This window comes from Prinia subflava, chromosome 11, assembly GCF_021018805.1.
Source record: "Prinia subflava isolate CZ2003 ecotype Zambia chromosome 11, Cam_Psub_1.2, whole genome shotgun sequence".
In the NCBI taxonomy this organism is placed as follows: Eukaryota; Metazoa; Chordata; class Aves; order Passeriformes; family Cisticolidae; genus Prinia; species Prinia subflava.
This window is the reverse complement of record NC_086257.1, coordinates 15900411-15928372: the sequence shown is the minus strand read 5'-3', so window position 1 is coordinate 15928372 and position 27962 is coordinate 15900411. Positions and strand designations below refer to the sequence as shown.

The following is a 27962-nucleotide window of genomic DNA, read 5'->3' as shown; positions in this document are numbered from 1 at the left end:
TAAAGCAAAATTCATATACCTCATATTTATTTTCTCATGTCAGTTGAACTCAGACTTAATTGCTATTCTCAGCAAACAGGTTGCTGCCCTCTGCTCCTGCCTCTACCCCCATCTTCAGTGATGTGCTAAGGCTATAAATAATTGAAGGCAGGATCTCCTCTGTTGCCCTTTTTTTGTGATTTGTATTCAGGGGCTGCTCAGGGTCTGTCTCAGCCCAAGAAGCTGCACAGGCCAAGGTTGAGCAGCCGTCAGGAGTGAGGGATGGTGTGAGGATTCTCCTGGGAGTGGAGGCATGCATGGCAGACATCAGCAACCAGCCTTGACCATGTTCCTCTAGGAATAAAAGCCACAGGGCACAAGCTCAGTACATACAAAAATTTTATTTTGTTCTCAGGAGGAAGACTGAGAGAACCATCCTTACCTGACATCAGGTATTTTACAGAATGTAATATATATTAAAAAAGCAATACATATATATTAAAAAAATATCTTGCAGTTACATGACATAGCCAAGAGTATAGTTCATAGTGTATCTGCAAGTTCAACCTTCTTTAGGCCTTCTGCTCCTCTACAAGTTCTACAAATGGCATTTTGGATGATAGCAAAATATCAGAGTGTCTCATCTGCTGTTGGCTTCTTCCTTTCATGGAAAAACCAAAGGAGAAGCAGGAGAAGGAGAGGCCTGAAGGAGGCTACAGGCATGCAGCAAGCAATTTTTGCATGTTGCTTACAGCTATAGGAGGGCTTTGCTGGCAAGTGAAGGAGGTTTCCCTGCTGAAGGAAGGACATCTCACCTGACCTTGTTCCTTGTTGGGACTTGTCTGCATGGACCATGGATGGAAGCTGGGGAGATATGAATACTTCTGGTGTGTTAGTGGGTTTGAGTCAGTCTAGAAGGACTTAGACACCTGCAATAGGCCTCAAGAGCCATGAACAAACACTGAACACCACTGGTAACCTGTAAATCAGCTAAATCAGTGGCCTCAAAAAGCAGTTAAAAGGGTCTAGGTTCTTGAAAGAGTAAATAAACTGTCATGCAGGACTAACCAGGCCCCTGAGAAAGAGATGAAAGCCAAGGAAGGGTGTTTTATGCTTCTGCTGAAAATAAGTATTGCTTAGATCCAGCCAATGTGAAGCTGTCTTGTGATGGAAAACTTTCCTTGGGAGGTCTGCTGTGGCTGGAAACCACAGAGCTAAACTTGGGGTGGGACTGGAGAGGGCTTCAGGTGATAGAAGACTGGAGAAATTTCTGTGACTGGAGGTCAGGGTGATGCTGAGTCCAGCCCCTGCTCCCTGTCCTTTGTGGGTGACTCATCCCACATGGAGGGATACAGGTATCCCATTTGGACTGGTGCTGTCTTGGCAGCCATGGCTGAAATTTAGGGCTATATGTGGATGCATCCTCACATCTTTGGGGCCAGGTGGATATCACCTGAGATGCCACCAAGATGGGATGTTTATTTGCATATAAAAATAATGGCAGACTCCCAGGACTGTCTCACTACTCCTTGCACAGAAAAGGGGTTCACCAGCATGGGGAACCTGTGAGGCCCAGGCCTGCCCACGTGGGTTTCCTGCACTGTCCACAGGCTCTGAAGCTCTGTAGTTGCATCTTCTGATGGAGAGATCTGGCCGGAGAGCCCTGGGGGTGGGGACAATTCCCTGTGCATGGCACAAAGCTTTGGTGTCAGAGAAACGCTGTCTCAATTGCTGTGCCTTTTTCCTGGCTTGCAGGGAAGTTCCCCGGAGTGTGGGTGAGGTTTGCAGATGGGCAGCACATGCGGAGGACACCAGCTGAGATCTTGTCCTTCGCCCCCTCCCTTCAGCTCCCTAGCAAGCATTTCCTAAGAATGCAGGCGAAGGGATGGGGGACCAAGCGAAACAAATGACCTGGCAAGGGCTTGGCGTGCGTGGAGTATCGTGGCTATTGCTTGCGAAAGACCCGAGTCTGGAGCACATTAAACAATAACAAGAAGAAAGGGAGCCGCAGTGGCAGCAGGCTGCTTAGTCACTCATCTCTCCAGCTCTGGGTCCAGAAATGTCCATCTCTCTGAGGAGCCTGTTTTCTGCTCCACCCAGTCCACGTAGTTAGAGACCTTGGTGTACACGCCGTACACCTGCTTGCTGCCGCACTCCTCTGGGCCACCCCACGAGACCAGCCCTTGGGCCACCCACCTCCGCGTTCCCGGGTCCTGGATGACGAAGGCTCCCCCGCTGTCCCCCAGACAAGTGTCCTTCCCCCCCTCGTAGTAGCCGGCGCAGAACATGTTCTCGGTCACGCTGTAGTTGCCCGAGCGCGACTCGTAGCTGGTCTTGCACTCGGCGTGCAGCACCACGGGCAGTTTGACGTACTGCAGAATGTCAGACAGGGTCCTCATGCCTGAGCTGATGATCTCGTCCACAGTGATGTTGGGGTTGGAGATTCCCCAGCCAGCCACCAGCCCCAGCGTGTTGGGGTGAGGCCCCTCCAGCTCGTGCTCAAACTGGGGCAGGCAGACAGGCATGACATACTTCCCCATGGTCACCTTCTCCTTCAGCTTGACCAGCGCGATGTCGTGGTTGTAGTTCTGGATGTCAAACTCCTCATGGAGGATGATCCTCTCCACGGTCCTGTTGACAGCTTCCATCTTGTTCCTCACATCGTGGAGGGCCAGATAGACGGTGACGTGCTCCTTGGAGACGGGGATGATGGTCTTGTCCCGCCGCTGGGACCGGAGCACGTGGGCGGCTGTCAGCACCCAGGACTCCGAGAGCAGGGCCCCGCTGCCGAACCATTTGTCGTTGGGCACCCGGGACATGTCCTCCACCACAATCAGGGCCTGCCAGGGGAAGAAGCCGGGCTCCGCGTTCCGCCCGCCGATGATGCGCTTGATGATGCCAGGCAGAGGACGAGCTGGCCGGCCACACACTGGGGACAGGAGGGACAGCACAGTTACTTCCAGCTTATCTATCTAGGGAACAAATGAAAAGGGGGATCCCTGTAGGGTATGCCATGTGGCTGGTTGTCTTCAAACCAAACACTGTCTTTTGTCTTTTTTAGTTTTGTTTTTCTTTCCATTTTCAGCTTCTGGAGTGATTTGGCTAAATCCACACCACTTCAGAAGCAGCAAGGCCAAATGAGTAATCTTATAGCTCACTGTGACCTGTGAGCTCACCCAGCCCTTCACAGACCTTTCAGGCACTTGCCTGGCTCCTGCTTAGTGTGCCAAGAGACCCAGGGGAGGGATGGTGGGAGGACTGGAGCTTGACATCAACCCAGTCTCACCCCTCACTCTGAGACCTGTCATGAGGTCTGTGTTCTCATAGCCATGGCATTTGCCCTCCTGGAGCTGCTGTGGCTGGAGAAGGCTTGGCCATGGAATGTTGCCTAGCACCATGGTCTTTACTCCTCTGTCTCATCATCCACAATTGTGGCAGCCAAACCAGAACCTCTCTGCTCAGCTCTTCGACAGACCCAGAATTAATGCCTGAAGAGCCCTGACATGGTGCCTGCTCTGCTTCCAGGAGCTTTATCTAGGCATAGTGTTAGGAAGATGAAGGAATCAGGATGTTGAAGGTGTCTCTGAGAGGTTGGACATGGTGGGGAGTGACAATCCTGTCCCTAGGGAACTTAAGCCTTTGGACATGGCTGTTGGTGGTGGGGCTGGCACTGCCTGTGGCTGCACTGTGGAGGGGGGGTCTCAGGTGGTTTGGGGATGCTGATGTCACTGGGAGGTTGTGGGAGCCTATTTGGGCTTGTCCTACATCTGGAAGAGTCCTGAATCACAGCAACTCACGTGCTGGTCTCATCCCTCTTAGTCTGCAAAAAACCCCCAGATGCTCCATGCACGTACTGGGACTCTGCCTCAATGCCACCTGTGCTGTGAGGGGACAATGCAAAGCCTCACAAACAGAGGGTCTTACCCCTCAGGGTGGTGGGGTCAGGGTGAGAATCAGTCTTGGAACCAGGGTAGGAGCACTGGAAGCTGCTAATGTGGATTTCTTGAGGCTGGAGTCTGTCTCTAGGAAAAATGTAACTCTAGCAGGGAGGGAACATGGTGAATGTGTCTCTGCAGGTGCCCTGCACCTCTTCTTTCCCAGTGCTGAAAGGAATAGAAAAATGCTCAGGAAAAGAATTCCTTTGTCCCAGCCCATCTGCTCTGCTGCACCAAAGCTGATGGCTGTTCCAGGGAGATGCTTTTAGAGGAAGTACATCCAGCCAAATATTTATTCTATTAAATTACATATCAAAAATGCTGACCAGACTGCAAATGCTCCCACTAATGGCAGAGACAGGCATGGAGCAGCCTGGAGCAGAGGTTCCTATTGATGGGGAGGTGCATGAGACACAGGGGAAGATTTGAAGAGCAGCTGGCCAGCTGCTGCCTGCAGATGCTGATCTCAGGAGAGCATCACCCTCTCTCTGGGATTTTCCATTTTCCTGAAGTCTCTCTGACTCCTGTCACTAATCACAAGGCCTGGAAATGGCCCATGAAAGCAGCTATGGCTCCAAAGCTGTCCCCGTATGCTCCCAGCTCAAATTAGTTCAGGCTGAAACATCAAGCAGAGATGCAGAGAGTGGCTGCCACAACAAGAGCAGCCACAGCCCTGGTCTTGGAGTTTTGTGGGATGCAGAGAATCTTAGGAGTCCTTCCTCTAGCCTTGCAGTGTCTCAGCATGGCTGGAGAGCAGATACCCTCCATGGGGCTGGGCCAGTGTGTGAACCTCAGGGTGGTTGCAGCTGCAGCTTCTGCATGGCAGCTGGATCCCTGCACCTCTCTGGAGAGCCATCCCTGCACATCCCACTACAATCCACACCCAAGCTGCCTCCAGGCTCCCGGTGTGCCAGCCAGCCTGGCCCCACGCTTGGCTATGGCCAGAAACTGTCCCAGAGACTTTTGTTTAATCCCAAACAGGTGCCAGGCCTGGAAACTTGCTGGCTGCAAACATTTCTGCCACTGCTCAAAGACTTGAGACTTTTCCTTCCCCTGTAAAGGAGTTTGTTTTTTTCTGGAAGGCTTGAAGAGGTGATAATTGCTACTGGATGTGTACACACTGCCAATAGGAGCTTACAGCCAGGTAATGCTCTGCTCTTGGCTAAAACCATCTCCAGGGATGCTGGGGGCTGAACATGGCCAGTGGGCTGCTGGTTTCCTTGTGTACTGGAGAGGGGAGCTTGGGGGCCCCTGGGATGGCTGTGACCCCGGTGCCACCACAGCCCCCTGACCTGGAGATCCTGCTGGGATAGCAGAAATCCTGTCCCCACCACCCTCCTGGCCAGGCATTGTGGCACTTGGGTATGTACAGCTGGCACTGTCACGGGGAGCAGGGTTCCTGCATGGCAGCATCCCCCCCTGCATGCCCTGCTCTGCACCCCTGGCTGTGGAAGCAGCCCCCCAGCAGCAGTACCTGGTCGGCAGGACGGCAGCCTGGTCCCCAGCTCCTCGCTGCTCCACCGCCCCAATGCATCGCACGTGTAGGTGGCTGGAAGAGAGCAAAGTGTTAGCCAGGCTCTGGTCCTGGCATGAGGGATTGTCCTTTCCACTGAGGAGACCTTGCCTAGCTGCCAGGGCCCTTGGAATCCTTTTTCAGAGCAGGAAGGGGCCTCCCTTTTAATGCCCTCTGTGCTCCATTCCCAGGGGGACTTGGTGGCCCTGGTCCCATGCAGGGACGTGTCTCCATCCTCAGTTTCATTGCCTTGAGCTGTCTGGAGGGCTGTGCTGTATCCTCAGCCTCAGCTGGCAGCTGCCTCCACATAAAAATGCTGCCAATGCCCATTCTGCTAATTTATATGTGATTCTGGGACCATATGCAGGGAGATAAAAGCAGGGAGGCAAGAATGTGAGGAATTCTTTTGGCTTTGCTTGCTGAGGGAGGAGAAGGGAGAAGGGCTGGGCTGTGTATGCATCCTTTCTACTGTCCAGAACTGGGTCTGAAGGGTACAGAGAACTGTGGTGCTTGATAAACCACCGTGGTTTTTCTGTGGTTGTGGACCAAGGGGGATGGCAGGAAAAACTCAGTCTAATATGATCCCACTGATGTCTGTTGAGCTTTGTGTGTGCTGGACATTTGGGTGCTTGGATGAGGAGCCTTGTAGAGCCCTTCCAGAGGCTGCTGGACCTGGCTCTCTCCAGCAGCAGTTCTTTTCACAGAGACTCTGAAAATTTCGTAGTCTGCAGGGAGCAGATGGCAGGGTAAGAAAGCAGAACGCAGAACACCCGCTCTGCTCTGTCGAGGCTGTGAAACACTCAGAGAAAGCAGCCAGCAAGGCCAACTCCATCCTACCTCGTTGTGGAGCAGGATTTGTCCAGTCTGGCAGTCCAGGCAGGGCAGACAGGGTTTGGTATGTGTAGGCTACATCCACAGCCTGCTGTTTGCAGAACACCCTGGAGCTGCCATCCCAGGCTCCCCCCACTTGCACCCCACGTGCCCGGCCTCACTGTGCCGTGGGCCCCACTGGCCCCACTGCTCACCGGTGCTGTTGGGGGCCATGTGGTAGTAGGGGTGCTGGCAGTGGTACTGGATGGCTGCTTGGTAGGTGGTCAGGTTGTTCCTGGTGGAGAAGGTGACAAAGCCGTGCTCCAGCTCCGGCGGCGCTTTGCAGTCAGCAACTGAAAGCCAACACAGAAGGGGGGTTGAACCCTGTGCTGCACCTCGGGGTGTTCAGCCAGCCAGCAGGCAGGTAGTGCTGGGCTTTGGCATGGCGGGGTGGTCTGTGGGACAGAATAAGTGGCTGTATAATGCTGTGTCCCATTTCCCTCTGGCACTGCAGGAGGCTCTGTCCTGGCAGGGCAGCCTGGCTCTGTGAAACCCTCCCATGGCCACCCTGCACAGAGTACGTGAGTGGCACCATGGAACAACAGCAGCATGTCCCACCCACAGGCTGTGTGACCATCACCACTCACACTGGTGGAGACCCCAGGGCCAGGAGACCCTCCATGTAGTGCAAGATCTCTCTGCTACACCAGTGAGAGGGGAAGAAGCCCGTTCTGGCAGGTGAAGTCTGTTGTGAGATGGTCCCAGAGTGTGTCTGCATTGTAGAGGTGTGCACGGAGAGGCAGGCAGTGATTCACAGCTGTGCATCAGGGGTGCTCCTCTATGCACAAGGCCTTGCTGAGAGCACAACCCTGTCCTTCCTGCTCTGGTCTTGCTCACCAAACAGTGCTGATGAGCATTTACAGATGAGGTGGAACAACCCTTGGTCCTGGCTGCCCTTTGACAGCAGAGGAAGGACATTGGGAGTGTGGCTTGGCTGGTCTGCAGGCAGGGGTGATGCCAGTACACCTGGGTGAGACCAAACCTGCTCCATTCCCCAAGACATCAGCAGGGTTGGCTCTGCTTCACCAATCCCTGGTGTTGACACAGGGTCTGATGGAGGGAGAATTTTGGGGTGCCACTTCCCTTCCCCATGGCCTGTCCATGGTTCTCTTTCTCCCCATGATACCTCAGAGTGCTCTGCCCTGCCTCTCCCCACAGCTTGTCCCCTAAATTAGGTTTGTGCCAAACACTCTAGGGAAGACCACAGGCTGTGGGAGGTTCATCTGCCAAATCCAGGAGTCACCTCCTTGGAGCTGAGCCTCCCTACCATGTGGGCAGTTCACAGCACATTCGGGTGATGCTGTGCAGCTTTCCCCTACCCCATCCTGGGTGACCTGCCCCAGTGGAGGGCAGGAACCAGGGTCTGATCCTGCCAAGAATCAGTGCTGTGGAGCTGGGTTCTGCCATGTTTAGGATGAGGGTTTGAGCAGGGAAATGATGACTTTGCAGTAAGCAGCTCCTGTGGATCAGGGATGGTGTGAGGTCTGTTGTTCCCATGTGCTCCAGGATGCAAAGGGAACGAGGACAGGAGCCCTAACTGATCCAGGCTAACAGAAAGAACTCACTAGACATAGTAGCTGGAACCAGGGATATGTACCACTGCTTTGGATTGCCTAATTCCTTGGGTGAAAAAAGCCTGGTTTATGGCAAAATACTGCAGCTCACCATTCACCAGGGTCCCCTCCACTGTCTGTAGAGACAGCAAGGTATGGGATGAGTGTGTAGGTGCAGGCAGGCTGGGTGGAGACTCTGGGTACCTGTTTCCTTCCAGGAAAGAGGGAATGAATGTCAGGGGACCATCCTGGACCACTTCTCTCTACTCTGAGGTTGTTTATAGCTACAGAGTAGCATTCACTGGCCCACACAGCCCACCTCATCCCTGTGTGTCCCTCAGACCTGGGCAGGCCTGACCCTTGGAGAATGGGCTCTGGTAGAGAGGTGCACCAGTGTCCCAGGTCCTGCTGAAAGGATGAGGGGAGAGCTTTTGTTCTGTGAGTCTTTCTGGAGTTTTCCATCAGGAAAGGGGCCATTTAGCATCTCTGCTTTGGAGGACCAGAAGTGGACTGACATCCCCAACACATATCTCCTCCACCTCCTCTCCCAGCCTCAGGTCCACATCCTGGCATCCTCCTAGTGGAGCCTCCAGTGCCCCAGGGAGTACAGGGTGTGTGCCCATGGTTCCTGGGGATGGTAAAGGGGCCAGATACCAGGCTCTGATCTCCTTCAGCTGCAGTCAGCCTGAGGCCAGTCCATCCTCACCTCTGCCAGGCCAGCCGTGGGGAGCAAAGGGGAAGTGGGGGAACATCCAGCGCCCTGTCTCGGTGCCGGGGCTCGGTGCCTGCAGGAATGGGCTGGTGATACCAACCCATCCTCCAGGCCTCCTTGTCTGGAGGGTCTGAGAGGCACCAGGACTCTTGGGGAGAGGGGAGGAAGGAGTGTTTCTTATTTGTGACACTGGGCCAGTGAGGAGGGACAGTGGGAGACTGAACCCAACCCACCAACCCACCAACCCACCAACCGTGCGGCTGTGCCCAACCCTTGCACGGCTGCCTTGGAGGGGGAGCCGAGGTGGCCCAGGAGTCCCAGTGGAGAGGGAGGGATGCAGAAATGCTGGGAGCTGGCAGCAGCACGTGGTCCCCAGGCAGCGGTGCTGGGGCCAGGTGGGGCCCCTTCCCGTGGGGCACCATGTCACTGGGAAAGGGGGGCTCGGCGCCAATTTCCTTCACCCTTCTCGAGACGGAGTTAAGAAAGCACCAGGCGTGGGGGTTAAGAGTGCCATGCCGGTTAGACAAGCCACAGAGATGGATTTGGCAGCCAGGCCAGTGGAAAGGGAACCTGCCCTGGGCACTGGACAGATCAGAGGGGCATCGAGACAGGCTGCCCGTCGGGGCGGCGCGGCCGGCGCCAGCCTCACGCGGCCACTTGCTCCGAGCTGGCTCTTCCCTCTGTCTGGTTGTTGGCTCTATCTGCAGCTGCACCGAAAGCAGAGGGGAAGGAGGAGAGCAGAGAGAGAAAGCCCAATTAGTAGATGAGCAGAGAAAGACATGCAGGAAACCCAGCCCCCAAAACACCAGAAATCCTTAATGAGCTCCCAGCGAGCCATGCCAGGGTGCCGTGGGTGCCAGCGGAGCCACGGCCCTGCTGGGGACCCCCTTGCTCTGCTCAGGCAGGGCAGCCTGGGGGTGGGGGCTGGGAGAAGCACAGGTTTCTGTTTAGCCTCTCCAGGCTATGGAGCTGAGTTTTGTCCACTTTGCTGAGAAATTTTCTGTTTTCTGCATTGTTTGTGCTCTGCCTCTCACAGATGTCCCGGGGAGGTGGGAGTCTTTGCTGCCTGGAGGCCTAAATTGCCCATTTAGGGGCTTCCTGGCTTTCCAAAAAGGTCTTAGAAATTTAGTGTAGTGAGTCATATTACACAAGAAGGGATCAGTTCCAGCCCAGCTGGAACCATGAAGATAGTAATTTCAATTTTTTCAAAAAGATAATAATTTTTGGTGTTAAAAATATTTACCTAGATTTTTTTCTAATTTTTAGACAATGTAAAATTTTCTCTGATCACTGTTCAAGCTGGATAAAATAAATGGGAATCTGTGGTAGTGAAAGTGTGGGAGTGGGGAGTTCCTAAGCAGGACAGAGGCATCACTGACCCCACAGATTTTAAGGAGCCCTTTCAGTTATTAATCTATTTAGCAAGTCTGAAAGTCTCCCAGTTTCCATTTGGCTTGTGAAAACATGAATTAGAACTCCAGAAATACTCTTTCTTCCAAGGTAAGATGCAAAATATTATTAAAAGAAAAAAGAGTCTGCCCACATGAGGAGAACCTGGATCCCAATACCCCTAGAAAGCATCCCCTCCTGCCTCTCTTGGAAGGACCTGGGACACTCCCTGACCATGTTTGCTGTTCTTCTCCTCTCTGGGCCAGCCTTACAGCACTGAGTAGCAGTGGGAGCCTCCCTGAGCTCTGAGAGGTTTGGGGGAAAGGGAGAAGGTGTGATCAGGTACAAGCCTGAGCTGAGAGAAGAGCTGGGTTAGATGAAAGAAGAGATGGTTCAAATTATCACCCGCCCTTTCAAGTGGCATTTCTTTTCTTCTCTCATTTTCTCCCATTTTAAGGTTTGTAAATATTTGGACATTTTTCTCTCCCCTCTCACTCACCTGAGCAGTGCCCAGTTTAGGCTAGTACCTGGACCTCTCTAATGCCCTGCATTTTAATAGCCTCCATTGGGGAGGAAATTTGGACTAGGAACTAGATTATCCCACATTGTGCCAGGCTTACCTGACAGAGCCAGTTCTCAAGAGCCAGGCTTGCTCTTTCTTTGACAGGGAGGCAGCAAAGTGGCCCACAAATCAAATTACATGAGTAATCTAAATAAAAGCACCAATCTCCTGTTTGTGGCATTTGGCCTGAGCCCCGTTACGTTATCCAAGAACGAGCCAAAAGAGCTTTGCAGGGTTACGTAGCCTCTCTGGCTCGGCTCGTGTCTCTGAGTAAGGAACTCCAGTCTGGCAGGGCAGCCCCTGTTAGCATGAAATGATTTTAGCAGGAAAAGGACATTGGCAGGGTAGGGAAGGGTGTCCTTACTTTTGCAGATAGGGATCTTGTTACTCCATGTGCCATCCTTCAGACACTCGATCTGGAAGGAGTCACTTTCCACGTTATCCTGTGCAGAAGATACCAACAACGACAAAAAACCCTATCAATGTTCAAGGCAAAGAAATAAATCTCTCAATAAAAAGGGAATTTCATGGTGATTTAAACAAGTAATATCCAATATCCCCTTGAAGAGGACTGTTTTAGCTAAAAATTGCAATAAAATCATAATGAAAAACTTGAGGAGTTTTCTTGCTGCCAACAACTCAGTGGCATGCTGAAAGCCAAAGAACTGGAGTCACTTATTCCTGTTGTAAATGATGAGATGGGTAAGCTCTGCATGAGGCAGCTCTGCATGAAGGATGGGACTGGGAGGAGATCAGAGAAGTACTTAAGTCCATTTTGGAAGTAAAAGTGGGCTACTGGCTTGGAGGGAAGACAGCCACCCCATGGGTCAGCCACACTCTCTGTGGTTCTCAGCTGCTTCCCAGAGAGACCCTGCCAAAATCCTGCCCCCCTTGACTCGCTGAAGGTGTCCCCAAGTCCTCGAGGACCTCCCAGTGGAGGCTGGCCTCTGCAGGGCTGCTGAGACAGTGCCCACTGAGGTGGGGGCAGGCAGAGCCCTGGCAGCTGCCTCAGAGCTTTTGCTGACTTTTTCTCTGGCAGAGGTGCCAGGCCTGACATTCTATGAGGTTGCTGGCTCCGGAGGGATGCTGACAGGGTGGCTCAGGGAAGTGCTGTCTCCTCTTTTCCTCTTTGGAAAGGAAAGGTGTTGGCTCTCAGAGGAGGTGTTTTCCTTGCCCCTCGAAAGGGAGTGAGGATGATGTGTGATTGTGTTCACTCTCAGAGATGCAATGGATTTGAGAGGAAGTATCCTCTTCTTCCTACCCGTATTTCCAGCTCCATGTTGTCAATCCATACCTTCAGCACTTTGTATCCAGTGTTGCAGCTGATGACAACCTGGTCTTTGAATGTGTACTTGGCTTGAGAAGGCTCAATTTTCCCATTGATCGGTGGTTGCACAAGTGGGCACGGGTTTCCTTTGAATAAAGAGCAAATGAAGCTAAATGTAGGAATAAATGGAGCAAATGTAAGGTCCCAGCTTTTCCACCCAGCCCATGTAGCAGAATTTGAGCATCTCTATCCTGCTTTTACTCTTAGTCTTCACTGGCATGGCTCAGCCAGGCTCTTTTAGAGGGCATGGAGGCTCCATGTCTTTCCTTCAGTCTGTAATTCTCTGGCTTTAAGAATTACAAATCTGGGAGCTAATAACAGTAGCTTGTGCAATTATCCTGCCCAAAACTGCTCTGCTTTGCAATATGGTCTTGTTTCAGAGCCCAGTTTTGTAGGGGAAAAAAAAACATTTTGAGGGGAGGGCTCTGTGTTATTTTATGCCTCTCCTATTGTGAATTCTGGAACAGATCTTTTCTGGAGACAGGATCATGGACCACCAAACTCAGGGTGTCCACCTGCAGGCTTTATAAAGCCCTTCCCATTCCCCAGCCCAGCAAACAGAGGAGAGCAGCAGGAGTTACCAATTGCTGTGTATGACAACTTCCAGCCCCTGTTCTCTCCAGAGTTGTCACTGTGGAAGCGGATCTGCACACTGTTGGTTTGGGTTTCAATGCGTCCTGGGGACTTTTCTCCACAGAAAGGTCCAAACTCCTTTTGGCCTGCTTTGATCTGCCAAGGCAAAGATGAGTGGGTGATTTGAGGGGGCTCTTTGATCCCTGAGGCCAATGGATGGGGCTGGAGTGAAGCGTGGGGGGATGTGAACAGAGAGAGGGTCACTGCTGGCTAGAAGGGTCACAAGCAGATGTGGTGAGAGACATGGGGTCAATAGAGCACAGGGCTCCTGCTGATTCCATCATCCCTGTTTAGACTGGGGCGATTTTGATCCCATCTCCAGGGCACTGGGGACACAAAAGGCGAGTTTGAGAGCAGGAGTGTGCAGAGCCCAGCTCACCTTGATGTGGTCATATGGACAGGTCACCTCGGGGTGGTCTTCCACATCAAAGCTGTCCTCAAAGTCCAGGGTGATGAAGAATCCCTCCTCCAGTTCGATCCGGTACAGGCAGTCCGAGCTCTTGGGGTAGGGGCTGGGGAAGTCGGCGCTGGTGATCACCCCGCTCCTCTGGGTGTAGAGGTTGTCACTGCACTCCACTGAAACACAGCCGTGGCTCCATCAGGGCCCTGACAGTCATGTCCCAGCCCCGACCATACTCAGAAATCCTCCCAGTGGAGGGGGGTCTGTTGGGTGGATCCATGGATCCCAAATATGTGTCCATGCAAGGAGAATCTCACACAGCAGACTTCCAAATATGCCCATGGCACAGAAGTCCTGGGCTGAGAGCTAGTCCCAGCTAATCTACATGATGAAGATTCATGATGAAGATTCATGATGAAGAGCAGGGACTAAACATTTTCATTTCTCTGACTTGAGGAGGTCTATAGAGCTTAGAGGAGCCTGAGGAGCACAGCCCCTGGGAGGAGGAGTCCCAGACTACTGGCTTGTAGGGGAAGAGGCACCTCATCCCTTCTGGCAGCAAAAAAGGGCCATTTTGCCTGTGCTTGGTAGGTGTGATGGCTACTCTGGGACCCTCTGTGTGCCCATCCCCGTGTCTGGGCTGTGCCTGTGGTACCTTTGCAGGTCCTGTTGTCGGAGTGGAGGATGTAGCCAAACCTGCAGGAGCAGTAGTACCCGCCGATGTAGTTGTGGCAGTAGTGGTCACAAGCCAGCTCCTCATCACTCTTCTCCAGGCACTCATCCACATCTAGAATGGAGTTAAGAAGGAAGGGAGGTTACCCTGAAGCTGTCCACACGTCACTCCTCATGGGGACATTTGCCACAACACCGAGAAATCTGTTATCCCATGGGGTGGATCACATGAGCACCCAGTGAGCCCCACATGTCCCAAGGGCTGCACATGAGTTCTTGTCTTGCCAGGGAACCCAGGGCTGGCCTGGGATGTGGCCCCTGCAACCTGGGTTCCCTATCCTGCCAGCTGGCCCTGCAGGATATGGCCATGCTGCTTACCCACAGCAGTGTAATGGGCATCGAAGCCGGTGAAGCGTTCCTCGTTGGAGAAGTCAGACCTGAAAGTGAGCCCCATGTAGGGTCCTGGGGACAGGATCACTTGCTGTCCTGGAGCCTGCTCTGTGTCCGTTGTCTCCCTGCCACAGAAGGTTGCCAGCTCCTGGTCCTCAGTTTCAATCTGTTAGCAGAAAGAAGGGGTGAGCCTGGAGAGCCTGCTGTGTGTTCCCTGGGGACGTCAGGCTGGGATTGGGATCATCTTCTGCATCCAGGAGCTCATGCCCCCACCTGTGCTTGCCCAGGCTGGCCCCTGCCAGGACTCACCAGTGTGTCCATGGGGCACAGGGACTCAGGTCTGCCTGCTCTGCCTGGAGGCACCTCTGAGGCAGATGCCATGGGCAGGCAGCATCCAGGATGTAGGGAGGAGCTGGGGGGTGTAAGGGGAGGAGGCAGGGTGGGAGCCCATTTGGGAAGTGGGATAAAGACATGGGCCAGCAGTGCAGAAGAAGGGGTGTGAAAATCAGCCCAGGGCTGTGTCATTCCCACTCAGAGCTGGTGCTACCTGAGATGCTTCCCCCCACCTCTTCCCATGGCTCAAACACTGATCAGAACAGCAAGCATCTCTGTGAGAGGCTTAGAGGAGTCCCTGCCTATTCGTTTTGCATCAGCTCCAAGCAGCAGCTGTAGTTTGTTTCTGTCCCCTGGGCTGCCTTGGACAAGCCTGGTCCTGTCCCTCCCACCCAGGCTCTCTGTCTGGCTCCAGAGCTGTGGTTCCAGGCACTGCTGGGACTCTGAGCACGCACCCAGAGGGCTGAGGAAGGGATGAGCCAGGGTGCCCTCTTGTCATACCAGCACATTCAGTAGTCTCTGTGTGCATCCCTTTAAAACACAGCCTGAACTGTGTAATCCCTGCAGAAAAACTTTCAGTGTTCCCTGGAAATCCTCTCCTTTCCTTTTTCCTTGCCATTTTCTGCAGCGTTGATCCATCTCCTTCTCCTACACATCCCATCCCCAACCTGTCTCAACCAGGACCTCTCCCAGGCAGTTCCCAGCACCCTGCCTGCTTTCCCCCGGGGATTTGAATATGAATAAGCCTCGGCAGAGGAATGTGATGAATACCACCAGCCAGCCCACCACTGCTCGAGCCAAGCCACGGCTATTGAGGCTGTAATGAAGTCCACAGCCCCCAGCACATGCGTGGGGAAAACAATCATCTGCACGGGGGCCCATGGGGTCCTAGAGGTGTTGGAATGCTGTCCTTGGCTTGCTTGGCTTCAGCAAGGCCCTGAGACCCTTCTCTGACTCCATCCCTGTCACCTAGAGACCCTCGGGATGTGCCTGCTGGGGAGGGTCTGGGGCTGAAAGGGAAATTTCCCAGAGCTGAACAAACAGGAGGAAACTCGTTCACACCAGGGAAAGCCAACATGGAAATGGCAACTCAGCATGCCTTGACATTGCCTGCAGATATTTTCCATCCTCTCATACAAGCTGAAGCTGGCCAGAAAAGAGAGACACTTTCCGATGATAAATTTTGGGAATTTTGAGAAAAAACATGCACCCTGCTTTGGGGACAAAAACCCAATTGAATTTTTTTTTTTTTGTAACAGCATTCTGGGGCAAAAAAAGAAAACAAGTAATTGGGGCTCCATCTGGTTTCAATCCCTTTGAAATATACTGTGGTGCTTTAGAATTGCTTTTAAATCTGAAAGATTGTTTTGAAATGAAAAAGTGTTTCAGACTGAAAAACGGGAGTGCCATCACCAGAAGCAAAGGAAAAAGGCATTTCAGCCCTAATGGGCAGAGCTGGCGGTGCCAGCATGTGGGACACAGGCTCTTCCACAGAAAATGCTTTTTCTTAAGGAAATCTGTGGGAAGGAGGAATTTCCAGCCAGCTGCTCTCTGTGGGGCTGGTGGCTGTCACCTCTGCCAGGACTCAAGAGCCACCGTGTGGGCTCCCATTCCTTGTCTTCAGCCCCAGAGTGCAGGACCTGCAGCCCAGCACTCCCAAAGGGCAGGAAAATCTTCATAGTGCCCCGAGTCTCGGCTGGAGGATGCTCCAGCCATGGGGCCAGCCCCAACACTGCCCCCAGCATCCCTGGACACAGCCCTGGAGCAGCAGGATGGGCCCCGGGAGAGCCGTGCTCTCCTCACTGGAGGTATCCACAGCCCCTTATCTGAGATGGGTCCCATGCCCCGAGCCACAGGGAGCAGAGGCAGCCCTTCAGCAGTAAACTAAACAGAGAGGTCATCATCCCTGGTTAATATTTGCTGCTTCTGCTGGGGACTGTATACTCTTTTGTAGATCATTTACATCCAGCGAGCAGGCTGGTAATTAAATCCTGGTTGTTTGTTTGGAGTTTCTCCCTCTCGGGTCACGATGTCGACGTTTTCACTAGAGAAGATGTGTCCCTGAGGGAAATATCAATTGCCACAGAGAAATTCCCTATAAAAATACGCTGAAAGAATCCTCCTTTGAAAAATAAAATCTAACGACACCCTTGTGCCTTAAATTTACCCTTGCCAATGCCTCCTGCTGTCTTCCCTGTTTCTTCTTGCATCCTCAGTCCCTCATTAAGACTTCTGCCTTTCTGGATGGAGGCAGATTGGAGTCCCTCTGTGGCTGTAGCTTTATCCCTCTGCATTTTGGCTGGTGCTGTGGCTAAGGGGTATCCCAAGCTGTGGGGCCCCACTCTGCCCCACACTGATTCCCCCCTTGGGGCAGGAGTTGGAATGCCCTAGCTGGCAGGAAAAAAAGGCTGCCCCAGGGCATGGGCTGTTGGGGATGCTGGGGAGCCCCAGAGGTGCCTCCTGCAGCCAGGGGGTGAATGAAATGCCAGGAACACCGAGGGGAATTTGGCCCGGCAGTTTGGTGTCTGCTGCCGGAGAGGAGCGTCGGCAATACGGAAACACAGCCGCCACCAGCCCCCCCTCTGCAGCCCTCCAGGAATGCACTAATTGGACTGATGAAGGCCAAACATACCACTTGTAATATATATAAATGGCTCATTAGGCAGAGAAATCGCGGTGCTGGGCTGAAGACACTGGGAACATGACATGGGGAGGAGATGCTCAGAGCCAGGGCAGGGCACGAAGCGGCCCCGCAGAGTGAGGCAAGAAGGCAACACCCAGAACAACGGGGCTTTTTCCACAATGCTGCTGCTACTGACTGCTGGGAATGAAGCAGGGACAGCCCCTGCAAAAGCCTCCACCCAAGCCTCCTGGAGATCTTCTCCCCAAGATAGATCAGTGGTCCTTTCCTATGCAAACATGAAATTGCCCTGAATTTCCATGGGGGCAGCCCTGCTGTGGGTGACAAAGGAGGGTGGCTGGTTTCCTGCTGTGGATTTGGCTTGGCAGTCTAGACTGTCCCCTCCTGCCTGGCAGCTGCACCCACATGCACTATTTCTGGGCAAGGCTGGTTCCCTGGAGGGGCTGGGGGTAAAAAGAGACCCAGGCAGGATGCTGGGGTCCTGCAAGAGCTGATGACTTACTCCATGCCTGGTCTTCCTCCTCCTCACCCTGCACTGTCCCCGGTGGCACAGGGGAATGGCCAGTGGCACCAGACACCTCTGCAGGGAGCTGTCAGGATGGGGAAGGCAAGCAGCCCTGGGCTCTCCCTTCTCCCAGAGGCCTTCTGGGGTTCAAAGTGCTCCTTTTGGGACCCCACACTCCCAGGGAATGAATGATGCTCTGGCTGGGGCTGGCTGACACGACTGGAAGAGGAGGCTCTCCTCTGAACCCCCAGTTCATGCCAAACCTTGATTTGTGTTTTTTCTCCCTCGTTTGAACAGAGGAAGGTGTACATGGGTCCTGATCCCCCTTCTTGTAGCCCCAGGGTGGGCAAGTACTGCCCTGAATGAAAAACTATACCTGTTCCCTGGTCCTGCATGTCCCCCACCAGTGCCTCATCAATCACTGACACGGTGTCCCCCCATCTTCATTCCAATGAAGGAGCTGGCTGCAGCTGGCTGCCAAGCTCTGGGGGGCTTATTTCATTCCAGGGCTTGACTGAGCAATGTGCAAAACCTCATAGACAGGTCCCCAGGCTCAGATCTCTATAATGACCTTGCAGATTTACTCATGATGGTCCCTTAGAAGCCAGGATTTCATTGCCCATCTCCCTGCCACAGCGCTCCTTAGTGACACTGTTCAAATCACCTAACCTGATTCTCTAGTCAGGGCTGTGGGTTTTGGGGTGCCCTAGGCCAGTGATGCAGGCTTGCAAACCATGCAATTTAAGAAGCCCCAAACTGGTTCCCTGTGGATGGTGATGAACTGGGCAGAGCCTGCTGAGCAGCACAGCGAAGGGAAGGAGCAGGAAGAGGACAGCCCAGCGTGGGTGGCTGCTCCATCCCTGTCCTCATGCACCTGGCAGGTGGCTGACAGCAGCCATCCATGACCTCAGGAGAGGCTGTATCCAAAGTGCTGAGGCCCAGAATTTGGCTTCCCAGCATGCGACTGGAGTTTTCTACCTGCATGGGGGGCTTCTCCAGGTGGGTACTTTGGGGATGGCTGTTCCTCCTATTCCTCCTGGCTTACTTCCTTACTGAAATGCAACTCTCCTTCTCTGCCATCCCCATTTACACAAACAGGCCTCCCATACTGTGAGCATTTCTTTAGGAGCCACGTTCTTTTTATATATATACGCACATGCGCAAGCGTGCATGTGCATATATATAAATAAACAGCTATTGTTTTAATTAGCCATTGTTTCAGAGCTCTGGAAACTGTTCCCTGCTGCAGACCACCCCGAAGGCAGGTTTACAGCTCAGATCACCCTGAACTTGCCACTTGAGATGAGTTTCTACACCACTTAAGAGCTTGGATATGTGGGCAGCTAGGGAGTGAGGGAAGCAAAGGCCAGGGCACAGGTGCTTTTTGCCTGTCCTGAATTGAGTCCCCACCTGCTCAGCCCCTTTTTAACCTCCTTCTTATGGCAGTCAAGATGATGAAGACCCTGAACAAGCAGGAAGGTGTTTCTTCACCCACATAGAGTCATATATTAATATTTAACGTGTTGAACTCTCTGGCATGTGATGCTGCAGAGATTAAAGTCACTCGAGCCCTGAAAGCAATGGTACAGGCTCATAGATGGGGAATCCATTGAGCACAATGGAACACAGAGATCTGCCAGTGTTTCTGAGCTTCCTCAGTGTCACCAGCAGAATATTACAGAGAAGGACCTGTGTGTGCCAGGTGTATAGTTATATTCTACAGCCGTGCTCTGTGGCCTCTGTCAAAGAGAGGACTGATGCTGTTTTTACATCTTGCACTGGTGCAGACACACAAAGCCAAGGAGGAAAACAGCCACAGAGTCATTCACTGCTCTCCTTAATGTTTTCTAAGCCAGTGGTTCAGTAGCCTCAAGACTGCACCCTTACCCAGCAGAGTAACCTCTGGATCTCCTGTAATCCATCCATTTTCATCGCTTTTCAAATGTAATTCTGTGGTGGAGGCTCAGCAAGCAGACTTACAGCCCCGAGCAAATTTATACAGCTGAGATCTAAATCCCTGTGAAAAATACCGCCTTCTTATGGAAATCCAGGGGCAGGGAGAGCTGTGGTGCCAAGTTGGCACCATGGCCAAATAACAGGGAGCCTTATGAAAAAGGAAAAAAGAGGAGGGGGTGAAGGGTGGGAGGAGGGGTAAAGCTTGGAATGGGGAAACTTTCCAAGAAATCTGTTCCTTGAGCTTATTGGGGTTTTAAAGCAATATATCTCTATATATGTCCCTGGGCCCTTATGCTTGGAGAAGATCCAGGAGAAGCAGAAAGAGCTAATCAAACCTCAATGAGAACTGCTAGTAGCAGAGCGAGTTTCAGCACAAAGGGGAAATTAAAGCAGGGAGCAACAGATCCTAGAGGAAAAAACACACAAATGTTTGCTTTGTTTTCTTAGGCCAAGAATAAAACAATAATTTCAATAATCTGGCAACTAGCACCAGGGCCAAATTCTGTGGTTCCAGACCTGGGAGCAAGCTCCACCTGCCTCTGTGTGGAGGGGCAGGGTGGAGCTCGTCCTGGGCGATGATATAAGGTGTGTTCAGTCAGTCAACCTAGAAAGCACCTGCTTGCTGCTGCTGGTCTGCCAGAAGCACCAGATTTGGACATTTTTAAAGACATGGAGAGCCAACCTTGTCCTGGATGTGAAGGAGAGTCCTGCTTGGAGAAACCTGTGGTGTAAAGGAAAGGTTGCTCTGGGGCACTGCAGTGTGTGGCCACCACAGTTTTGGGTGGCCACCACCCACCAATGAAGCAGACTGAAATATTTGGCGGTTTTGGCCATGACATCTCCCTAGAAACCTCCATAGCAGCCTGAAGCTCAGGTCTAACCTTTCCCTTTTGCTTCCCCTGGGGCTGGACAGGGCCTGTAAGGCGTGGCCAGGGATCCAGGCTGGCTGCAAGAGGCACCCACAGCCATGGCCTGACAAAGTGTGCCCAGCTCAGGGGTTTTCCTTGCTGGCATCAGAGTGGCACAAACTGCGGTTTAGCAGGTGTTTAAAATAGGTGTTTTATCAGCCCATAGGTGTGAAAATCCCATTGGGTGCAGTTTCTTACCCAAATACTCTTAAAAATTTGTTCCTCTGTGGGTAAGCTCTGGCTCTGGTGTCCCACTCACTGTTGGTCCAATGGATGCTGCCAGCTTACCTGTGTCCTCCCTGTGGTCCACTGGACTGACAATTCCTGAGCCCAATAAAACGGGGAAAACTGTCTTGTTCCCAGCTTTTCCAGCACTACCCTTTCTCAGCTGGCCAAGCAGCTCTGCTATCTAACCCACCATCTGCCTGAGATGTCACAGCTCACCTTCACATAGTCATATTCACAGAGGTAGGATGACTCCAGGTCAAAATGCATGAAGTACAGCTTGATTTTAAATCCATCAGGCACGGAGATGTTCCACGTCATTTCCGAGTCACTGGGGTAGGAGTCGGGGAAGTTGGGAGACTGGATCTCCCCAAACATGTCTGTCAGCTCCACGGCATCTGCCACGCAGAGCAGCAAGGCACAGAACGGCCACGCCATGGGGGACCTGGAACACACGTGAGGAGATGAAATGAAACTCTGGCAGTGACAACACCTGTGGAAGGCTCATCTCTTTTCCCAAGTGGATTGTGCAAGAGGAGGAGCAGCACCACGGCACCATGAGGCACCTGGGAGGTGGAGGTGGGAGCTGCGTGTGGCTCCCATGAGGGGAAAGCCCCTTTGAAAGGGGGGTGCCACAAGGGATGCAAAGGCACCTCCACAGCTCCCAGCCAGCCTGAAGTGCCATCAGGAGCTCAGTGTTTCCCATGCTTCTGGCAGCAGCAGCCATTGGGAACACATCCGTTAACTAATGGAAGAATAAACATAAGCATGCTTAATAAAATAATGATGCTTTCTAAATCGATTTAGTGAAAGCATCATGGCAATAAATGCTAAGTATCATTATTATTATTATTATTATTATTATTATTATTGCTACTATTATTATTATTACTGCTGAGCCTCATCCTGCCAAATTGGGATCATTAACTCTCAATAAAAAGCACACAGCTTTGCAGCTGGGCAAAGATGGAACCACGCTTCAGCTTTGCAACCCTGCATGTTTCTCTTCTCTTCTCTTCTCTTCTCTTCTCTTCTCTTCTCTTCTCTCTTCTCTTCTCTTCTCTTCTCTTCTCTTCTCTTCTCTTCTCTTCTCTTCTCTTCTCTTCTCTTCTCTTCTCTTCTCTTCTCTTCTCTTCTCTTCTCTTCTCTTCTCTTCTCTTCTCTCTTCTCTTCTCTTCTCTTCTCTTCTCTTCTCTTCTCTTCTCTTCTCTTCTCTTCTCTTCTCTTCTCTTCTCTTCTCTTCTCTTCTCTTCTCTTCTCTTCTCTTCTCTTCTCTTCTCCCCCAAATAGAGAAGCACACAAAGGCTGAGATCCATAAAGACATTTTGTCATCAAACCCATCTTTTAAAAAATCTTGGTCTGAACAGTTTGTCCCAACTTGTTACCAACTTATTTATCCCAGAGGAGGACAGAGAGAACAGATAAATCTGTGGTGGTCCAGCTGACTTCACACCAGCCTCAAGCTTCATTTGACATGAAGGGAGCATAAACTGAGTATTCCTCTGTGCAAGGAGAGAACACCACCCGTGCTGGAGGTATGAACACGAAAGCCTCAGCTATTGCATAGGACCCAGAAAGAGAAGCAGACCTCAGCCCCTTTACACATAGTGGGGCATACAAAAGAGAAGAAACATGCAGGAAATAAGAGCCATTAGGGATGAAAATTTCTGAAATAGGCACTAAGGCCTGGCAAAGGCTTGTAAGTGTGTACAACAGACATTGGAACTACTCACACGTACATGTATACCTCGTTTCAAAATCAGGGCTGGATTTAGGTATGCTGGTGAGGAAATTGAAGCATTAGTGGATTATTTTTAACCTGTCTGTGTTCTTTCAAAACCAGGGCAATAAATTTCTGGGGTTCATTTGTGTAGTGCCATCACTTTTCTCAGCTCTTCATTACAAAGAAAAGTAAATGGGAGCTGAGAAATTTGGATTGGTTTTTCCTTCAAGCAGAGTGAGGTTGAACATGCCCTTTTCTGACAGCTTCTCTGAAACCACAAAAATGTGTGAGGGGAAAAACTGTTACTCCTCTGGTGGAGTACACGCATGGGGCTGGATGCTGGGCTGGATGCTGGGCTGGATGCTGGGCTGGTGTAAATGGGTATCATCATCTCCATTTCAACAGGCTGTTTTCTCATGCAGCTCTGCTCTCCTCGAAGCAGGGGAGGCAAAACAGCATCAAACTTCTTCCCCGTGACAGTCTTAACCTCATGTGGAAGTGATAAATGACCGTGGCGTGCACAGAAACCCGAACAGCAGGTCCCACCTCGCTCGTACCTTTCCCCTCGGCCGCGGCAGAGCCGTGCCCACGCCAGGACGCCCCTTTGGCTTTGCTGGGATGCCGGCGTGCGAGCTGGGCTGCGGCACGAAGCCGGGGCGTGAGCACTGCCTTGTTCGCTCAGGAATAGGGGAACGAGAGCCGCGGTCATCATCGAGAAACCTTCCCCAGCGGGACGGGCCCCTGCCCGGCCGTGCCCTTCGCGGGGTACTCACCTCATCGTGCGGCTGCGAGCGCTTCCCGGCGGGTTTGGTGCGGAGATTGGTGGCTCGCCTGCCGGGGACGGCTCTGCCTCTTTCCTCTTTCCCAGCGCTCCGCTGTCCGCCTTATCTCTGTCCGGAGATTTGCGAGCGGGTGTGCGCCTATGTGTGTGTGCGTCTGGAGCTGCCTGGCATTTTCCATGCAGGTCACGCCTTCCCGTGCCTGCAGCCGTTCCCCACGTCCAGGCAGGCAGCAGGCAGGCAGGCAGGCAGGCAGACCTGCCCGCATCCGAGCCCTCCTCCCCGCCCGCCTCTCCCTCCTCTCCGCCGCGGGGCTGCCCTGCGCTCCAGCGAGCAGCGGAGTTTTTGTCTTCCCTAATCTCCAGAGTTTTGTGTGTGTGTGTGTGCCCATGCACATTGTGTTTTCTCTCTCTTTTTTTCCCCCCTCACAGACTGCTTTGCCAGATGGCTAAAATTTGCCTCTCAATAGGGTCTGAGGCTCCAGCAAAAACAGAAGGCAAGAATGTGTGAAAAAAAAAAAAAAAAAAAAAAAAAGAAAAAGAAAGCCTGTGCTGGCATAAATAGCTTTAGTGGTGGTGCTGCCGCTGGGATCGGAGCTTGAGAATTGCTTTCAGCATCTCTGCTTAGACCCGAGCAGCGTTTGGGATGGGGATCTGGCTTCCAAGAAACTCTGGAGTTGTGACAGTCTGAATAAACCCAAGCCCTAATTTGCATCCTCCTGTAGTACCGAGGAATTTCCAGATTCTGTATTTTGTCCCAGGGCAAACGAGCAGCTTTGGAAGTGGACTCTGCTCAGGAGTGAAAACTTTAAATGCTAAAGTTTCAGGTTTTGAGCCTGACTGCCTCCTATTCAGGGAACAGGTAAAAACATGAACACGCCCCGCTAAGCCATGGGAGATTGATCTCCTCTCTCTCCCTGTGCCAGGCACAAACCAACCCAAACTCCCCTGTCTGCATAGCTAAGTGGGAAGAAGATCTATCCGAGCTGCAAATAAGGGAATAGCACGTAGGACGTCAAAGGATGCAAGCACTCCCTCATTCAGAAATCTCCTTGGACACATGAGGAGCAAAACTTTAATAGCTGTTTACCGACTTCAGCTTGAGCTGGTTAATGTAAACCCCGCAGATACCCACGGGCAGGCACGGATACACATGCGGCATGTTAAAAGGAACACAAAAACAAGAGCCGGGAAGAGGCAGGGAAACAGGGATGTGTTGGCACCGCTCCTGGAGCAGCAGCTCCCAGCCCTGCCGGGCTCCGCAGCTCGCTGATGTCAGGCTGGGGCGCTCCCGTTAAAGGGGCGATGGTCCCTCCAGCCCCTGCTCGGGTTTTGGCCCTCCAGCAATCCTAGAGAAGCTGGAAGGGAAGGGGAAAGAGGAAAAAAAAGTACGGTTTTCTTTTTCCATTTCTTATCTTTGTTTTGGGGGGTTGTGGTTCCTCGGCTTCCCGTGCAGAAGCTGCTTCTCTCATTCCCATGAGTCTCTGGTTCTGCCCTGAGAAAGAAACGGTACCTAAGAGACACAGTGAAATAAAATAGAAAATATGGGTGGAAAAGCACTAGAAAAACAGGAGAAAGGCCTTGAGTAAAGGGAAGATCTCAGTCTGCCATAATTTGTAGCTCTATTTGGGAAGTTTTAACAGACTATCACTAAACAGACATGAGCTCTCACTCACCCTAACACACCCACGCAAGCTGATCAAACTAATTAATATGTAAGCCATGTGTCAAATGCAGGGATTTATTTTTGCAGGCAAGTGTGGTCTTGTCTGAGCCTTGAATACACTGTGATCTATTTTTTCCCTGCCTGTTCTGCAGGGTGGGTCCTTTACGCATTCATTTTTCCATCATGGCACCTTCTATAGCTTTTTGGAAAGGTTTCTCTAATTCGAGGCAATACTAATTCTGAAGTGAGATTTTCTTTGTCTGCAGATACTTCTTTCAACCCTCTTGGTGTGCAGAATCACATCTCCCTGAAAGCTCATGCTGACAGCTCAGGACTCAGTTTTTTCCTAGCTGAATCTTACCTGAGATGTTGTAGGTTCCTAAAGAAAGTTGAGAGGCAGTGGCTGCATGGCCACAACTTCAATTCTGCTGTAACCAAGTGCTTCAAATTACCTGTAGCCTCCTGCCTCTCCACTGCCTCCTGCTCCAAACCAGCCCCAACACCTACATTGCTGAATCCTCTGGGTCAGGCCAGCACAGCCCACACCACCCCCACAGCCTCTCTTGGCCCTGTGATGGGCACACTGCAATGTGTGCACTGCTGCTTGTCATTATAGATGTGACAGGAAAAAAAGTGCTGGCAGATCCTGCTCCTGGTCTGAGCTGTGGCATCTCCTCTGCTCTCCTCCACCTGAGATGCTGGAGAAGACCTCATTCCCCACGAGATGTGCGCTCTGCTCTTCACATCTCTCCTCAGTCCTGCAGGAGATGCAGGCTCTGCTCCTGGCATTTCTCCCTCTTCTCTGATGGGTTCCTGGAGCCCCCTCGTGGCTCCTGCCACTGACAAGGTCCCACCGAAGCCACCCTTGGGGAGCTGCTGGGGGGCCTGCAGCACCTCTGCTGCAGCTCCTGTGCAGCTCCAGTGCTGGGAGGTGCCTGGAGTCACCCTGGGGATGTCACAGGGTGGAGGACCAGGGCATGGAGGTGGCAACAGAACCACTCAGGAGCGTGAATGGGGTAGACAGCCCCACACCAAAGCCATTTCCCTGCTTTGTGAGCAGCAGATGAGTCCTGGGTGGCCTTGCAGTGCCTGCCCGTGGAGCCTGGTGCTGGGTGTGACAGCCCCAGGGGAGGTGACACAGCCCAGATCCGGCGTGGAGGAAAGGGAGACTGTATGGGAAAGGGGGGTGTGAGACAATGGGAAAAAGAAGGAGATGTGGAGATCGGGGGAGAGGGCACCACAAAGGTGGGGAAAGGGCTGTGGGGTGATGGAGAAGAGGGGAGAGGGACGGGGAAGCGGGGGCGGTGGGCAGGGCAAGGCTCGCTGCCGGGAGCTGGGGACGCCCGTGTGTCCCGGGGGCCCGGTGCCACTAGATGGCACTTGAGCCTCTGCGACACGGGGGGCCGGGGATGCGCTGCGCTCCGCGGCTCCCTAAATGCTCCTGGCAGCAGTCCCCGTGGGTGGTTCTGTCCTGGGGACCGGACAAAACAAAGAGAAAACGTAGAGGTGAGATGGCTTTTACGACAGGTACTTTCCTCCTGTCCCTGGGCTGGCCCTGCTCTGGCACTTGCCCTGCAGAGAGGCTCATGCCACAGGCCCTTGCAGAGGTGACCTGCTGAGGTACCACACAGCTGCCACTGGAAGGCACCTCAAAAAAATCTAGTGCACTCTCAGCACAGCCCAGTGGTTATTCAATAAATCGATGTTTTGTTCGGCTGTGAGAGAAAATCAGATCTATAAGGCTGTGGATGGAAATATCGAGTCCTTTCCCCATTTTCTGTCCCATTCTCTGCCTCTGCATGCACCCTGTCTGTCACAGCACGTTCACAACTGGCACGAAATGATCAGGATTGTTTCAGCAACCAGACATTCCCCTCTCTGCTGAAACTGAGAGATGCTTGGATGACCCCAAAAGAGTGCACAGAAGAAAAAAATGCATATAACATTGAAACCAGAGAAATCAGGATGTTGTGTCACATATTGGCCAAGTCAAACCTATCTCTTTTCCTCTGCATCCCAGCCGCTGCATCACTGGCTCCTGACAGCTGCCAGATCTGTGACTTTGTGCTGCTGTGTAACCATGTGTGCCAGGACTGACTTTGATGGATGTTTTGTCATTGCTCCCCTTTGTGTTCCACTGGAAGGGAAGCCCATGAGTGCTTTTGGGAGTGTGAGGCCTGAGGTGCTGAGACATCACCCACCTGACAGAATGCAGGCTTGGCTGAGCCTACACCACTGCTGAAGGACAAGCACAAGACTTGAGAAGGGCTGAGGCACTTAGGACCCACGCAGGCAAGCAGCACAGCATCTCTTGCACACCTTTGAGAGAAAAAGACCTCTGAAATTTATTTTGAGCAATCCAGGGAAAACCTGGGGTAGGGACAGGCTTTGAAACCTCGTCCTGCCTCATAACCTGATGCCCCACATCCTCCCAAGTTCAGGGGAGCACTTGGCATGAGAAGGGCTCTGTTTTCCATCCCCAGATGCCCAGACTCCGTGTCCTTTGTTTGTCCAAGCACTTTTCTTGGTGACAAGTGAGTCACTGGGGAGCTCTGCACCCTCTAAGGGTCACACCACAACCAATGCCTCTGTGCAAACCAGCGTCTTCTTAAGAGGCAGAGTGCAGTGGAAATGCTTTCAGACAAGCCCAAATCACCGTGATTTCCCCCTGACAGAGCAGCTGTGAAATTGCAGTGGGACAGAGCGTGGTGTGACTGAAGTGATTATGTGGGTGGCAGGGGATGATAGCAAATCCATGGCGCTGGAGGGGCTGAGCTGTGCTCTGAGCACAGATAACGTGAGCTGGCTGAGCTCAGTCAACAGTTTGTTTGCAACACCTTGCTTTGCTGAAAAAAAAAACCCAAAGGCACAGAAAAATCTCAGAGCATTGTTTCCTTCTATTTTTTTTCATTTCCAAAAGCTTGGCCTTACTGACGCTGGTGGGTGTTGGACCATGATGTGAGTCATTCCTGGTCCTGATAGCACCAGCCCCTGCTCACATGCCCAGGGTTCACTCAATTCCCTGTGGCTCAGAGCTCCCAGCATTCAGGCCTGCAGCTCCTGCTCCAGGTGTGTCACTCTCTACCCGAAATGCAGCCTCCTTCTCCTCTTGGGGAGCCTGAGAATCAATGCCCTGGGGAGCCCAAAGCTTCCTGCTACGGAAGGAATTTTGTCCACTTTTTCTCAGGACCAGCAGACCTCCCAAAGCTCCCTGAAAGGGAACCCTCTCTCCTGGATGGCTCTAGTCACTTCAATAATGGGGGTGAGGATGTGATGGATGTGGAAGCCTGCA

The 27962-nt window shown here is 52.4% G+C and overlaps 1 protein-coding gene across 2 annotated transcripts; it reads right to left on the bottom strand.

Annotated features, from left to right (window-relative positions):
- Nucleotides 1-370: 370 nt before the first annotated feature.
- Nucleotides 371-23423, bottom strand: MASP1 (MBL associated serine protease 1). 2 transcript variants are annotated; one of them, XM_063408430.1, is made up of 11 exons: nucleotides 23000-23423; nucleotides 20723-20948; nucleotides 13924-14101; nucleotides 13529-13660; nucleotides 12853-13049; nucleotides 12422-12569; nucleotides 11808-11926; nucleotides 10878-10956; nucleotides 6453-6590; nucleotides 5389-5463; nucleotides 371-2908 (listed from the first exon to the last, which is right to left on the bottom strand). In XM_063408430.1, exons 1-11 carry the CDS (start codon nucleotides 23002-23004, stop codon nucleotides 2013-2015), a joined length of 2193 nt encoding a protein of 730 aa, XP_063264500.1. In that variant the 5' UTR covers nucleotides 23005-23423; the 3' UTR covers nucleotides 371-2012. The 2 variants fall into 2 exon arrangements, with proteins under 2 accessions (XP_063264500.1, XP_063264502.1); XM_063408432.1 differs by lacking the exons at nucleotides 371-2908; nucleotides 5389-5463; nucleotides 6453-6590 and adding an exon at nucleotides 8823-9269 and having other exon boundaries at nucleotides 23000-23118.
- Nucleotides 23424-27962: the final 4539 nt, after the last annotated feature.

Bases quoted from the DNA above. Each gene is read 5' to 3' on its own strand.
- MASP1 (XM_063408430.1), bottom strand. The intron at 13,661-13,923 runs GTAAGCAGCATG...ACTCCATTCTAG, and splicing joins TGCCCATTACACTGCTGTGG to ATGTGGATGAGTGCCTGGAG. The intron at 2,909-5,388 runs GTACTGCTGCTG...TCCTGTCCCCAG, and splicing joins GCTGCCGTCCTGCCGACCAG to TGTGTGGCCGGCCAGCTCGT.